This window comes from Motacilla alba, chromosome 28 (genome assembly GCF_015832195.1).
Source record: "Motacilla alba alba isolate MOTALB_02 chromosome 28, Motacilla_alba_V1.0_pri, whole genome shotgun sequence".
NCBI lineage: Eukaryota > Metazoa > Chordata > Aves > Passeriformes > Motacillidae > Motacilla > Motacilla alba.
The window spans coordinates 5,310,256-5,325,568 of record NC_052043.1 but is presented as its reverse complement, the minus strand read 5'-3'; the positions used below and the strand labels follow the sequence as shown (position 1 = coordinate 5,325,568).

The following is a 15,313-nucleotide window of genomic DNA, read 5'->3' as shown; positions in this document are numbered from 1 at the left end:
ATCAGATTTGGCCAGGACTGCTTGGTATTTTAGGAACCTTGAAGGAGACAGCCAGTGACAGCCCTTTTGTTCTGTAACAGCTTACACCATGTGCGACACTAAGTCATCTTTTGTCCTAGTGTAAACTTCCATTCCTCTTCAATGTTCACAATCACTGCTGGTACTGCCCTAAGGTAGGTGGGCCAGCCCTTGCTCACAGTATCAAGTTGTTTAGGAAAATTGACTACTGCCCTTTTGTAAAGACCCATCTGGTGTTGTGCCAGCTCCTAAGCATAATCCTTGTCTGTTGGGGAGAATGAAAGTTCGACACGAAAGTCTCACAGATATGTATGCTTAGCAGAAAGATTTTTGAATGTAGAATCTGAAGAAGGAATAGAGATGGAAACAAGTTTTGATATAGAAGAAAAGAATTGCTGAGCCAGTCTTACTGGACAACCAACGAGGCAAAGGGTATGTTAGTTAGAAGGAGGGTTTTATGACATAGAGCAAAGGATAAACCCACCTCAAACAAGATGTTTTTACCAAGCAGAAAGACAGAACAGGCAAACAAGTGAGCAGATGTTGTAAGTAGAAAAAAGGTCTCAGAATTTTCCACTGCAAGAAAACTGAAAAACAACTTCTAGCTTAAACTGTAATGTACTGTTATGTTTGCCCAATTATCCAATCACAAAAGAAAATCAAACAAAATTAAATGTAGCAGCAATTTTAATTAAGTAGCTTAAATATATATAAAATTGAATGCACTCAAAATATTGACAATATAATTTGGTTAAAATGAGGAATAATTTGGTTCTTATAATAACGCATAAGCAAAAATAACCGTGTGGGGTATGGAGTGCAGGGCTTTTGGACCACAGCCACCTCACATATAAGCTTATCAGGCCACAATTCCCCTTTTTATGTCATCTGTATGTAATCACCATCTCCTCCCATTTTCAATTCATCACACTTGTATCTCTGCCCTCATCATCACCTTTACTACACATGCTTCATCATTCTTTTAGGGGGTCGCACCACTCTTTGGGGGTCGTCTTGGAGGAAGGCCTATACTCTTCCTCATGTCCTTTCCTCCACCTTTTGGATTACACATGCGCACCAAGCTGGTATAGTATAAGCCAAAGCTAACATAATATAAGCCAATATTATGTTCCAATGTTAAAGCAATAAATCTCATATAATTAACTGCACTCATCCATGACTCTTGCTGACTGCCCCGAGATTGCCAGCAGACAATCTGGACACAGACACACTCTTGGCCCTGATAGGCCAAGGGAAGAAAACATCCTCACTTTGGGTAAACAATCTCCACATTCCATTCTACTTTGGCACAACACAGGCACAGCAAGTGATAAGAACTGTGTTTCTCTTTCTCTGATGTTCAGAGAATGTGAGTCCCAGCTATATTCCTGGGAAAAGCTGTGCCTTGCTTTTCTCCATGAGGACAAATGTGGCAACTACGACCAACATTTAGACCAAGAAAATTCAACAGACTTATTGTCTATATAAGTGTCCTAGGGTGATGTTATGATGCTTGTATCCCCATTTGTGTGTTCTGTTTATGCTGGGTATTATGTTCTGTGCCTTCAAGACTGGCTCTGAAGAGTGAATGTTTTGTTTTGGGTTTTGTTATCTGCCCGCTCCCCCACGGCTGGCGGGACACAGAGACAGGGAGTACATAGTGCGGCTTTTGCTTTTTGCTGGGCTTTTTGCTTTGCTCTTGCTCTGGCTTCTGCTTGCTCCTGCTTTGCTCTTGCTTTTGCTTTTGCTTCTGCTCATTAGTTAGTTTAGCTAAGCAGTCTGAATCTTTTTCTCTGGACTGTTTTTTTTTTCCTTCCCTTTTTGGAACTACTTGAACCTGCTCTGGACTGGGACCTGGAAACACCGAGAGCTTGCACCTCGTGGCTTGTAGCAGCCATCTCCAGCGCTGGAGGGACTGACAACAGAGCAACCACCCCCCAAGAGAGACTTTCTGAACTTGTCATCCTTTTTGGAGTGGTGAAGGAGTGTTATCATCTGGTATTGTTCATTCTGTGTGCTGGGGGTGCTGTGCCTGTTAAATAAACAGGTTCTTTCCACTTCTCTCTGGGGAATCCTTCCGAACTGGTTGGGGGGAGGGGCTGTGTGGGTTTGCTTTTTGGAGGGGCCTCCTTTTGCAGGTTTTCTCCCAAATTTGCCCTAAACTAGGACAATAAGGCACTCTTTGATAGTTTTTGTAGTAATTAGTAGATCATCTACATATTGTAGGAGTGTTTCTTCCCCAGGCAGAGACTGCCATTGTTCCAGTTCTTTGCCCAATTGAGTCCCAAAAATTGTGGGACTGTTTTTGAACCCCTGAGGTAACACTGTCCAGATAAGTTGATTTTTCCTGCCTGTGCTAGGGTTCTCCATTCAAAAGCAAGTATGTTTTGACTTTCTTCTGCAAGTGGCAGACAGAAGAAAGCACCTTTGAGATCTGTCACAGAGAGCCAAATGAGATAATTGTGGAGTTTAGTTAGCAAAGTGTAGGGATTTGCAACCACTGGGTGGATACTTTTAGCAATCCCATTGACTACTTGCAAATCTTGCACTGATCTATAAGTTCCATTAGGTTTTATCACTGGTACAGAAGTATTACATTTGGATTCACATTCTTTCAACAATCCTAGTGTCAAAAACTTGCTAATAATTGGTTTGATCCCTTTTCTGTCCTCTATTCTCAAGGGATATTGTCTCCTGAATGCTGGCCTGGCTCCTGTCCATAATTCAATGTTAATAGGGTCAGACAATTTTGATCTCCCAGGAGAGTATTCCATACTCCTGGGTATACCTGATTCATTATTGCTGCAAATAATTGCTATTGTTTGCTGGTCCTCTATCAATTGCCAACCCTAATGCTAAAATCAATTTGCCTTTGGGTACTTTAAATTTAATTTTTCCCTCTCTAAACTCAGTTGCTGTGTCTAAATTTTCAAGGTGATCTCTGCCTAACAGGGAGTTTGGCAAATTTGGTAGATAGAGACATTGATGTATTCCCATCCTTTTCCCAATTCTGTATTCTAACAGTTTTAAGAAAAAAAGCATTCTCTGGTTGGCCTGTGGAATCCATTACCTGGATGTTTTTCACTTTTAGGCATTAAAGCTTAATTTAAAACCAAAAATGTGATCCCTGTGCCTTTTAAGAATTCAACTTCTTTAAAATTCCCTACCTGTATCTTAACCAGTGGGTCCACTGGTTAAGGAAAGATCTGTGGATCCCTGTCACTCATTGTTATCTATTGCTGCAACAACAGCTTCCTGTGGAGTGTTCAGTAACTCTGGGCACTGGCATTTCCGGTGCCAGTGCTTTCTTACAATAAACACACTGATTTGGTCCTAACCTCCCTTGGGATTGATTTGAGCCGCCTCTCTTATTTCTACCTTTACCTCTGCCTCGTCCCTCATCCTGCCTCGTCCCTCATCCTGACCACGTTCTCCTCTTTGATGTTGCTCTAAAGCTGTCACTGGCTCCTGTGAGTTTTTTCTTCTCTTGCTTGTCTCAGTAGTTATATACCCTCCATGTTTCTTCTGTGATTGCTTCTAAATTTCTATTATCTGTCTCTTTTAATCTCTGTGATGTATGGGCTGGACTGTCCTAGCATCAAGGAGACTAACTGCTGCTTCCCCATTTCTGAAGCAAGATCGAGGGTTGTAAACTTTCACATTGTCGCTCAGAGCCTCTCTACAAAGTCAGTAGGAGACTCATGCTATCCCTCTTTAAAATTATACATTAATGCCCAATTTACTGCTTTCAGAATGGCATTCTCTAATCCAAATTTTACGAACTCCCAGTATCTGGTTATCAAGGCATATTCACCTGGATCATTCAGGCCCCACAGAGGATTTGTGGTAGGGAATAGCATGTTCACGTTACCCTGTAGGGCTCCACTAGCAATTCATCCTTGCACATGCGCTTTAGCTGTTCTAGTCAGTAATTGTTTTTCAGTTTCTGAATTCTGTCAGCATTAAATCGATATCACCCCAATCTGGGTCCTGGTTCTTGACTATCAAATAATGTTGCCACTTTACTGGGGTCTTCCCTGAAACTTTTAAGCTCTTCTCTCCAACTGTTCAAATCGCTAGGGGAAAAAAGTACTTTTATGCGTCTACACTGGCATCTGACAGCATCTGCATTTTCAGTGGAGTCTGTAATGGTATCTTCATCTGCAATGATGCCTCTACTGCGGGTATCCTCATCTGCAATGCAGTCTGCTATGGTGTGTTGGTTTGGCACAGCCTGGTTTTTGATAGCAGGGGAAATGACAAGCTGCTAGAAGCTTCCACCATGTCCAACAAAGCCAATCTCTGATGGCTCTGAAGATGGACATACTGGTGGCCCAGTTAGAGAAGTTGGTAACAACACTGTGATGACATATTTAAGAAGAAAATCAAAACAGTGCTCATACAATTTTTTTTCCAGGGGTGGCGAGGTGCCACTACCGGAGGCCATTCCTGGAGTGGTACACAGCAATATGCCACAGCTGCAGCCATCTCAGTGTGGCCAACAGAGAGCCTTGCCTGCCTGGCCACTCCTAGCCAGCTGTGCCATGGGCAGAAGGGCAGGGCTGGCGGCAGCTTCCCCTTCCCAGTGCCCTGCATGAGGAGAGGCATTGAACGGTGCCAGTGCCACGGCAGCCACCACTGCCTGTGCAATGGCGGCAGAGCCGCACGGCTGGCAGCAGAAGCATGACGAGCGATTCCCAACATGGAACCTAGATGAGATCAACTTCTCAGGCTGCAGGATCCTGCAGGAATCTTTGAATTTGTGGGATTTGTTGGCAGTGGTATCTACAAGCAGTAGTTCTTCTTCTAGTCAGAGAAGAGGAGGAAGTGAGGACTCTGAGGGAAAACAACATGGCAGCACCAAGATCAGTGGTAAAGAGGGGGAAGAAGTGCTCCAAGTGTCAGAGCCAAGATTCCTCTGCAAGCTGTAGTGAGGACTGTGGTGAAACAAACTGTCCCCATGAAGGGACATGTCCCTGGGGGATGAAGAGAGCCACTTGCAGCCCATGGGAAAAGTGCTCACACTGAAGCGGGTGGATGCCAGAGAAAGCCATGATCCAGTGGGAGACCTGAATAGAGAGAGAGGAGGGCCCCAGCTTCCAGAGATAGAGAGAGAGAGCCCTTGCTTCCAAACTAGAGTAACCTATCCTTAGGGGACTGCACCCCTTGGATGAGTGACCTGCACCACAACAGTTTTGGGATGATGGTTTGCTCGTGGGAGGGACCCCATGGCATAGCAGAAAAAAGACTCCTCTCCCTGAACAAAAAGAAGATCTTGAGTAAGAGACGGTCCAAAGTTTCCCTCATTTGCCTCATGACTGTCACAAGAACAGAGACTAAGACCCTGAAGACCCCGACTGGAGTTCTGGCCTGGTTGAGGTGGATGCTTGCCAAGTGATTGTTTGCAGGTGTGCTTGCTGTGCCACCACGGTACACTGCTTCGAGCAGGGACTGGCAAGGAGTGGCTCACTCTGTATGCTTACACCTGCTTCACGATCCCCACTCATCACAATAGCCCATGAATTTCCCCCACCTCTTGGCCAGATGCCACTCGCTTTAGAGAAGGTAAGTTTGGTGATTTCCCATGGAAGATCCCTCATCTGCCTCACGACCGCTGTCAAGGAGAGATTGAAGCCCCCTCCCAAGGACTGAGACTGAGACCCCTATAACTCTAACACAGGGGTGCTGGGCTGACTGAAGCGGGATGTCTGCCAAGTGTTGCCTGCAGGTGTGTTTAATGGACCAAGACTGGTTTCCCATGGGAACCAGTCCTGAAACAATGGGTCCTGCTCATTGCTGGGACTGGTTTGTCCTGTTCAGTACTAGAGTGTCTGTACTTTTTCTCAATAGACTTATTCTCCACTGTCCTGTACCTGTTCCCTCAACATACCACCCTGTTCCCACCCTCCAGTGGAAGACTATAAAAGACCTTTGAGTTAACCAAAGACTTTGCGATTCTCCCCGATGTGACAAGATGGATCTATTGGCCGTACCACAAGGATTTAGTCTTTTCATTGGTAGCTATTTCCCCCCCCTCCCCACTTTTTCTCTCTCTCTCTCTCTCTTTTATCTCCTTTCTAATCCTTCTATCACATTTGCTGTGGGCACTCAATAAAAAGTGCATTTGTTTTGATTAAGTGACAGTGACAAACTGACCAAAACCCCCACGCCCTGTCTCCCTCTGCTGTTGGTGGGAAGGAGGGAGGGGCTGGAGGGAAAAAGGTGTTTTAAAGGCTTATTTTACTTCTCATTATGCTCCTCTGATTCTGCTAATGATAAATTTATACCTTTAAATTTGAACCTGCTTTGCCCTTAGAGTGTTTTTTTTCCTCCAAGTCCTTATCTCAACCCAGAAGCCTGTCGTTCATCTTTTTCCCTCTTCTTTGCCCAACTGTAGCAGGAGAGGGTAAGCAAATGACTCTTGTGGGTGCCTGGCATTTGGCCAGTGTCAAACCATGACATATGGCAACTTAACCTTCAATACTACCTGCATCTGCAATGTTATCTGCACTCGGTTGCTGGACATAACATGTGCTACATATGTCATTCCATAGGCAGATAGCATTGCAAATCCTGTCACGTGTCAATTGCATTACACAATTCAGTGGAGACAGCAACATTATTACAGATGTACACATATAGCACACCAAGGCTAATCACTGCTCAGACCAAATATACACAATAGCACACCACGTATGGTGTTTGCCCCCTCCATACCCACATATTCCGCTCCTCTTTAGTACTGGAGGGACATCAGCCAGTAGGGGTCACTGCTGCAGGGGAATGATGCACAAGCACTCGCCGCCCAGGGAGATGCTAAGGGCACAAAGCACCTCACGCTGTACAGAAGGCTTCAGGGATTTACACAGTCCACCAGGACTGTGTGGGGCTTCAGCCAGGGGCTGAAGGGGTGGCTGGCTGTGGGGTTTCTTTTTTTCTGGTAGTGGCAGGAGGAGACACCATGGATCACCGTGGAGAGGAGATACCCAGCAATGCCACTCCAGCCTACTGCTGCCCTAGCAGCAGCTCCAGCTGAGATGATCACTACAAGATACTTACAGCCCATACTGCATTTGTGGAACATAACCAAGAGAAAACCATTCATTGTATCTGATAGTCAAGCAGCTTCAACATGGACCTGACTACAGCCTTACCTTACTCTCTTGCAGAAGAGGATAAGGAGCCACCAACAACTGCAGTGGAGCCAGTGTTTGTATCTCCAGACCCCACTGGAGAACACACTCTGCACTTGCTTTTTGCAGTGACACCACTGCTTCAGCAGTGGGCAAACAGATGTGAGCCAGGCAATATATAAAACAGAAAAAACAGAGGCAAGCCAGTCTTACTTATCAGCATGCTTCTGCTATCTTTCTGTTACTAAATGCCCCAACATCATCAGGATAAGTAAAACCTTCTAACACTGTCTTTTCAGTGTTAACAAGTAAGGCATTACTTTATCCTTGGTCCAGAGGTGTGTGTATGGCCAACAAAATTACAGCCTCCATACAGACACCAATGCAAAACCTTTTTACTTATTTATACCTTGTTAGCAAACAAAGAAATTAATGATAATTGGTTCTAAATTACTTAACTCTCATAATTAGTACTCTGTCTTCCATTGACTGTTGAATTCTTGCTTCTTATGCTAATTGGTCCTTATTTTTAGTCTTTTCAGTATCTTTTTCCTCCAGTAGTGACTTTCCAACACATATACTGAGTCTTTGGTAGCCCTTTATCTTCTGGTTTCTGTGAAAAGGTCCTTATAGTCCATAATTTCTGCATTCTAGATGTCAAGCTTCAACAATATATCTCCCTCTCCCCAGTTTTGTTCATTGAAGCATATCTGAGTTAGTTTAGCAAAATGTAAAGTTTCAGTTATTTTCCAAAGCTGTGTTCCCATAAAAGGAGCATATGACTTCACTAAATGCTGGCTAAAAGTGATTTAAGACTAACACACTACCTATAACTTACATACTGGTTATGATTAATTTTTTAAAATAATTAGAAGATAATTAAAACCATTAATTTAAAAATTAGAGAGGTTATATAATTTCCAGGATTTGGGTCTAGGAAAGGGAGCAGCCACAGGACACAGGTGTATCTGAGTATAAAAATGAAAAGTAAAAAGAAGGAAAAGAGCCTGGGGAATCAGACGTTCTAGTCAAAATGATACCTCCTGTCTCAATCCCCAAAGATCCTGCCCATGTTTTCTTTGTTTGGATGAGGGAGAATAGAGAAATAAGATAATTTTTTAAAAGAAAAATAAAAATTAAAAGAGGGCAAGACTATTATTAAGAACAACTTATATTCCGAGCTTAGGTAACTCATGTGTTGTAGGCAGACAGAGATGCTGTTGCAATTACTGTTATAAATGTAGGTATCATTTCAGACTCCATTTCTTCTGCAGATACCATTACAGATTAAGATTCCATGGCAGAGGGAAATGCAGATGAGTACCCCAATACACTTACCATCACACATACCATTCATAACTTGCATCTAAGCTCTATCTTCCAGCAACCAGGCATGTTGTGTGACCACCTGCACAGGTTGAACACATTCCTCCTACCAAACTCCCAAGGCAGAATGGTGGACACTCCTTTGAGAGCAAAGGCTGCAACTCCAGTGCAGAGGTCTGCACCATCTACCTTGGCTACTGCCAGTTTCTCCATCCAGATAGAGCTGCCAAATGGAGAGGGTTCAGTGCACTCTCATTGCAGGAAGTGAATAGCTCTTTCTCTAGGGCAGGAACAGGCAGCAAATCTACCTGCAAAGGTGCCCTGGTGGAGGACCACCTGTTGTTAAGAAAGGAAAGAGGCAGTAAGAGGGCTGTATAGTATCAGGAACGCTGAGGAGTTCTTTTCAGGAAGGACAGAGTCTGCTGTTCCAAGCACAGTTTGCAGTAGACCCACAGCATAAAGCCTAACACCAAGAGACTCCCCCAGTGACAAACATAGAAGGGAAGAGGACCAAGAGACCACATAGAAGGGAGGAGGGCTGGTATGGAAGAATGGAAACTTGGAACAGCAAGGACCTGCAGTAAGAACAGTCTTCCCCCAAAGCCACAGGTGCTCTTGTAGAACCTTTCCAGAAGACAGAGGTGCCCTTGCACAGCCTTTCGCTGATCTGTAGAAAAGATTCAGCAGGAGAGGCACTGAAGATGAGTAAGGCAGCCTCATTTACTCCCCATATAACAACCAGTAAGGCAGCATAATCTGTTCCCCATATAACAATCAGCACAACTAGGAAGAGGGTAACAGTAGAAAGAGACTTTTCTGAGAAGCATAAAAGCACTATTTACTGGCCTGCTGCACTCTCCAGATTATGCTGCTTACCATGGACTCCTAACAGAGATATCACTGAGAGACTACCATGCCTCACACAGTCCACCATTACCTGCTGCAGCTGTTTCATGTGGGTGCCAGTGAGCAGCATCAAGAAGGATTACAGGTCCCTGGGAGCAGCAGTAGCTGCTGACTCTGGAGCGCAGGTAGTTTTTTCATCAATCTTCCCAGTCTAAGCAAAAGGGTTTGAAATAGCCAGTCTAATCTGGGGAATCAACAAATGGTTACAGGGCTGATGCCACAGTCAGGGGTTTGGCTGCTTAGACCACCAGACTTTCTGATAGAACCTGGTCTACTGAGGGCAGATGCAGTCCATCTGTCAGAAAAGGCAAAGAGCAGCTTCACTCACATGCTTGCCAAGCTGGAGAAGAAGGCTTTAAACTACAGCTGCTGAGGGAGGAGAGCTTCAGTCCATCCCACTCCTATCACAGACAGCAAGAGATGTCCTGAGCCTCAAGGCATCCTGGTCCAGATGGGCCTGCCTGCATCCAGATGCAAGGACTTCTCCAGCATCATGGGCTGGAGTAATTTTGTTACCACCTCAGCCCCTTCTCAGAAGCTGTGGCCAATGTTCCTGCCCCTTTCCTCTCTGGAAGCCAATGGAATTATTTTCTGCAAGCATTTCTGCAAATTGTAAGGGGAAAACAGGCTTGAGCAGCAGAACAAGAGGATCCAGTGCCGACTGCAGTGGGCCACAACCCTTTGCTGCTGGGGCAATGCCTGCTGATCCTTGACATTTTGAGAGATGGTGATGTGGCAGTGCAGCCAAAGCAAGAGCTTTGTGAAAGGACAGGAGATGGGTTTGGCTGCTCAGGAAACCACGGCTTCCTTCCCACAACTGCGGGTGCTGATAGAGGACTGGGCAGCTCCCCACCAGCACTGTCCCAGAGCACTGCCTGGTCTGTGGGCAGGAGGAGGCAGAGCAGCAGGAGAGCAAACACTGCAAGATCTGCAGGTGAGTCAGAGTGTTCACCTGGCCTGGTTGCTCATGGAAGACACATCTGTGCACAGGAAGCTCCTTTCTCGTGTTTCATGCTCCTACCCTTCAAATCTAAGAGGTCTTACCTGGTGTTGGGTAAGAGCATATTCAGGGGGATTCTTCCAGCACATGATTTGTCTGCGTTGAGCTGGGTGTGGGTATGCTGGGACACAAACATTGCAGAAGCATGGCTTTTACAGTGGTGAGGGCAGCAATGGAGAAGGCATTGCTGTGAAGAAGCCCATCAGTCAGATTCTCCCCTCTATGGAAGAGAACGAGGAGAGCAAAAGGGCCAAAATGTCATCTGCTGGCCTCCAAGGACAAGATGGCAGTAGGTGTGGGATTCATTTCTCCCTCCCACCATCCCAGGGAGGAGATGCAAAGCTCAGAGGGTGCCAGAGGGTCTGGCAGGGGTTACCAGTTTTGCTGCAAATAGTGCTTGTGTTAGAAAACCAATGTGTAGATGCATGCCTGCTTGCACCCACACCCCTCGTTCTCCCCCTCCAGGTCATGGAGGTCCTTGCCCTGACCCTGGTTACTCTTCTGGCTCTGCTGCCCCCAGCCCAGCCCTGCTCCTCAGAGATGAACAAGGTCAAGGACCTCCTGGAGGTGAACTGCACAGGGCAGGCTCTCAGCACAGTGCCTCCAGACCTGCCTGCAGACACAGGCATCCTGCTGCTCAGTGACAATCGCCTGGAGTCCCTCTCCACCACTGACTTTCTGTCCCTCACCCAGCTTCAGGACATTGACCTGGCCAACAATGGGCTGGTGGCTCTGCACACGGGGGCCCTGCTGCTGTCCCTGAAGGAGCTGACCCTCTCCCACAATGCACTGGCAGCCCTACCTGTCCTGGAGGGCCTGCCTGCACTCACCCACCTGGCTGTGGCTCACAACCGCCTGGAGACATTGGCCCCAGGGGCTTTCCGCACAGTGCCACAGCTGCAGAACCTGGACTTGCGAGGGAACAAGATGCAGCAGCTGCCCCAGGAGGCTTTTGCAGGGCTGAAGGCACTCAAGGAGTTGGACCTCTCAGACAACCTCCTGAAAGATCTACCCAAGGAGTTGCTGCAGGACCTGCAGAAGTTGGAGACCCTCTGGCTCTCAGGGAACCAGCTGCAGACCCTGCCAACTGACTTTTTCCCAAAGGGGCACCTCTTCATGTATGTTTTCCTCACTGAGAACCCCTGGCACTGCAACTGTGACCTGCACTACCTCCAGACCTGGATCCAGAAGAATGCTGACATTGTTTATCAGCCAGAGCGGGGTCTGGAGGAAACAAAGGTGGAGGTCGCACCTGAGAAGGTACTGTGCCACAGCCCTGCTGAGCATAGGCAGAAGCCCATCATTCACTTCAAGCTTAACTGCAGCATTGTGGAGGATGCGGATGAGGAAGGAGGGGATGAATACAATTATGGGGAAGAAACAACAGGGAAAGCTACCATGACCACCTTCCCCCCACATCCATTCATCCCCAAAGAGCACACTACCACGCCCTGTGCTACTACCTCATCTTGCCTTCCTACCCTTACTACCACAAGATCTCCCCTCACCAGACCTTCCCTCAGCACGCCTTGTACCTCCACCCTTTCCCCAAACCCTTTGCTTGTGGAGCTGACAAGCATCAGAGCTCCCAGCACCACCATTCCTGTACCAGCCAGTCTCACCATGACACCCACACAGACCCCCAGCACTGCCACCATTCTCATGGCTGCTACCACCATCACCCTGCACAGACCTGCCACTCTTGACAATGCCACCTCACTGCCAACAACTATGAGCAGCAGCCTTTCTAGCACCAGTGGCCATCCCCAAACCACCCTTGCTGCCAGCAGTATCTATGGCAGTCTCATGGGATCCACTGGCACATTTCCCACCACTTCCACAGCAGTGCCTTCCACTGCCATGCTAGAGGCCTCTTCCATTGTCAGATCTCCACGTCCTCCTCTGATGTCAGTCAACACCATGCTTTCCACTCATGCCCCAACACTACCACCTCCCCTGGACACCACACACTTCACCCAACCTGCATGTTCCCCCGTACCAGCTCCTCCTCCCCTCTGCCCATGCTCCATCCCACAACAGGCTGTACCTGTGCTGCGTTTGCAGACAGGTGGGGAGGCTCTGCAGTGGGGGCAGTGGGTGCTGAGGCACTGCTGCCTGTTACACTGGGTGCTCTACCTGGCTTCCTTGGCTCTGCTGGTCCTGACCATGCTGGCTCTAGCAGGTTGGCTGACATGGATGTGTCTGGTGGGACAACCCTCCTGGCACCAGTCCCTGCAGACCCAAGAGGTGTGGTATCCACTGCTGGAATGGAGGGAGTCAGCAGGAAACCCTATGATGCATCTCAGCAGCTTCAAAATCCCCCTCCAGCAACCTACATTCTGTACAATCAAGGAAGTGGAGTTGTGCCCTGAGGTTACCTACTGCACAATTAAAGATCTAGGGATACAGCGCAGTCCTCCTGCAAGTTACTCCTTCTGCACCACAAAGGAGCTGTGGGTTCACCACAGTCCTCTGCATACATCAGTCAAGCCTTTCTCCAGGAAGCTGATGGTCACAGACCTTAACTTCCTGAGGACCCCATCTGCTTACAGCCTAGACAGGGGTGTTGAGGCCGTCGGTGATGTCAGAGTGAAATATGCAGGTAACACCATGTAAATGTGTTACACATGTCTACACTCAGAGAAAGAGATTGAGTCATGGCTCTGCTTTATATGCTTTGTTTTACAAGGGAAATATCTACTTGCCTAGGAGGAAGCCACCCAGCTCCTTCCTCTAGTATTCTCAAACAGCCTGAGGTTTCCAGAACTTAGGTATTTGGCAGAGGAAGATAATGTCCTAAACTGGTCAGTGATAGTCTGGGGCTGCCACTGCCTAGTTTTGGGGTGAGGGCAAGCAGAACTTATGTTGTGCTCTGTCACAGCTGCTTCTGCTCAAATTATGCACTCAAAGATGCAATACACTTTCCACTCAGTGCCGGGTTCTTAATCACATAATAAATATTCTGTGCCTGAATTTAAAAGGGGTGCTGATTTGATTTCACTGGACCTGCCACAAGTCCTGGCAGGGCACTGAATGAGAAATTTGTCTTCAGTATTTGGAATAGTGAAGGCAGGGAGGAAAAGTCTATGGAATCCCAGAATCCTAGAGTATCCTGAGTTGGCAGGGACCCCTGAGGATCAAGTCCAATTCCTGGCCCTGCACAGACACCACAACAATCCCACTCTGTGCCTGAGAGATTTATCTAAATGCTCCTGGAGCTCTGGCAGCCTTGGAGCTGTGACCATTCCCTGGGGAGACTGTTCAGTTTTGGACCAACTTCTGGGGGAAGAACTTTTTCCTAATATTGATCCATTGGGATGCCTCCATGATGGGGCACATGAGGGTCCTACCCCAGGTCTCAGTGAGCAGAGATCAAAGCTGGCCTCTCCCTCCCCTCAGGGGAGGTCTCCCCTCGATGTCCTCCAAACTGAATATGTCAAGTGGCCTCAACTGCTACTCATACCCTTCCCCTCTAGACCCTTCCCCATTTCTGTGGCCTCCTTTGGATATTCTTTAACAGCTTTAGATGCTTTGTGTATTCTGGCATTCAAAACTGCACACTTATACTCCTATTCCTGACTTTGGCCCCAAATGTGTGATTCTCCCTGTGGTACTGAATCATGTGGGAAAAAGCATTGCACTGGCAGGTAATAAGGAAACTGCAAGTGTTGATGCTTCTGCATGACCCTTTATGGAATGGTTGGATATGGAGGAGTAGGGTGGGAGGCTTTGAAGGGCAATAGTTTCAACTTGTAAGGGATTATACTAGGACAAAGCACTCCAGAGCTGGCCAAACTTTGTGACCACCTGTCTAGATGTCACTTAAACATTTTGGGAGGTGTGAGAATGAGGCAACAGTCACCATTGGTGGGGGTTGAATGGCTCACTCCAGAACTTATGCATAAATGCAGCAGCTGGATCCTATGAATCGTTTTTCCAGTCTGAAATGCACTTCCAGTTCTAATTGCCCCAAATATATTGTCAAACTGCTGTGAGTCAGCGTGGCCTTCTGCTAGATTAACTACTGGAGTGTCCACAGGTGGGAGCATGTGCCTGTGCTTGGCCAGCATGAGTATATCTGCTGGTGAAGGTCTGGTGTGCGTGTCCATGGACACACACATACTACATTTGTAAGGAGGTAACTTCTCTGACTGTTGGTGCTGTCCTCTAGCCACGCCATCCTCTCTATCCCTGTTTCCTGAGAAAACAATGAGGCAAGCAGCTCCAGTGCTGGTACAGTCTGAAGGCCCCAACAGTGGGGCACAGACATCTGGGGAGCAGAGGTGTGGAAAAAAATCTGTGTATTCTGGTGGACAGAAAGGTGAACAAGGTCCAGCAGTGCACCTGGCAGCAAAGGGAGGGCAATAAAACTTGAACTGGGTTAACAGAGACAGGGCCAGCAGGCCAAGGGAAGTAATTATCCCCTTTTCCTCAGAACTCTTTAGACTACAATTTTTTGTCTTCTACACGTGTGAAGCCACCCAGTTCTCTCCCCACAGTCACTACTGGTACCCCAGTATTTCTCAGAATCCCATTAACTTTGCCTCTTCTTGCAACTCCTCCCTGGAATTCTCCTACCTCTTCACACAACAAGCATTCCAGGTCACTCCAGGAATCCAAGACCTCTCAAAACCACCTAGGAGCCTCAAAGCCCCCAGGACCCCCTATTCTACCCCACCATCAACCCCCACAAATCCTGGTACTCCTAGGACTTTATTCCCTCAGGATCCCCTGTGCACCCCAAGATCCCTCTCAGTCCTGAGACACACACATACACCCTCATGCCCAGTGAACACAGGCACACAGAGTCCCAGTGCCCAGCATCACCCACCCAGGACACTGAAGTCACTGGTCTCCTGCTCTCCTCCTGTTCCTTGTGAGAAGCACCTGGATGTCTGGGTTCCCCACCAGAAACAAGAAGACCCAGACA

The 15,313-nt window shown here is 47.3% G+C and overlaps 1 protein-coding gene across 1 annotated transcript; it reads left to right on the top strand.

Annotated features, from left to right (window-relative positions):
* The first annotated feature begins 10,233 nt into the window (after window positions 1-10,233).
* Window positions 10,234-13,336, top strand: LOC119712512 (platelet glycoprotein Ib alpha chain-like). Its single transcript, XM_038163818.1, has 2 exons — window positions 10,234-10,317; window positions 10,849-13,336. Exon 2 carries the CDS (start codon window positions 10,852-10,854, stop codon window positions 12,997-12,999), a length of 2,148 nt encoding a protein of 715 aa, XP_038019746.1. The 5' UTR covers window positions 10,234-10,317; window positions 10,849-10,851; the 3' UTR covers window positions 13,000-13,336.
* The last annotated feature ends 1,977 nt before the right edge of the window (window positions 13,337-15,313 follow it).

Excerpts from the sequence above, each read along its gene's own strand:
- LOC119712512 (XM_038163818.1), top strand. The coding sequence starts at position 10,852 with ATGGAGGTCCTTGCCCTGACCCTGGTTACTCTTCTGGCTCTGCTGCCC.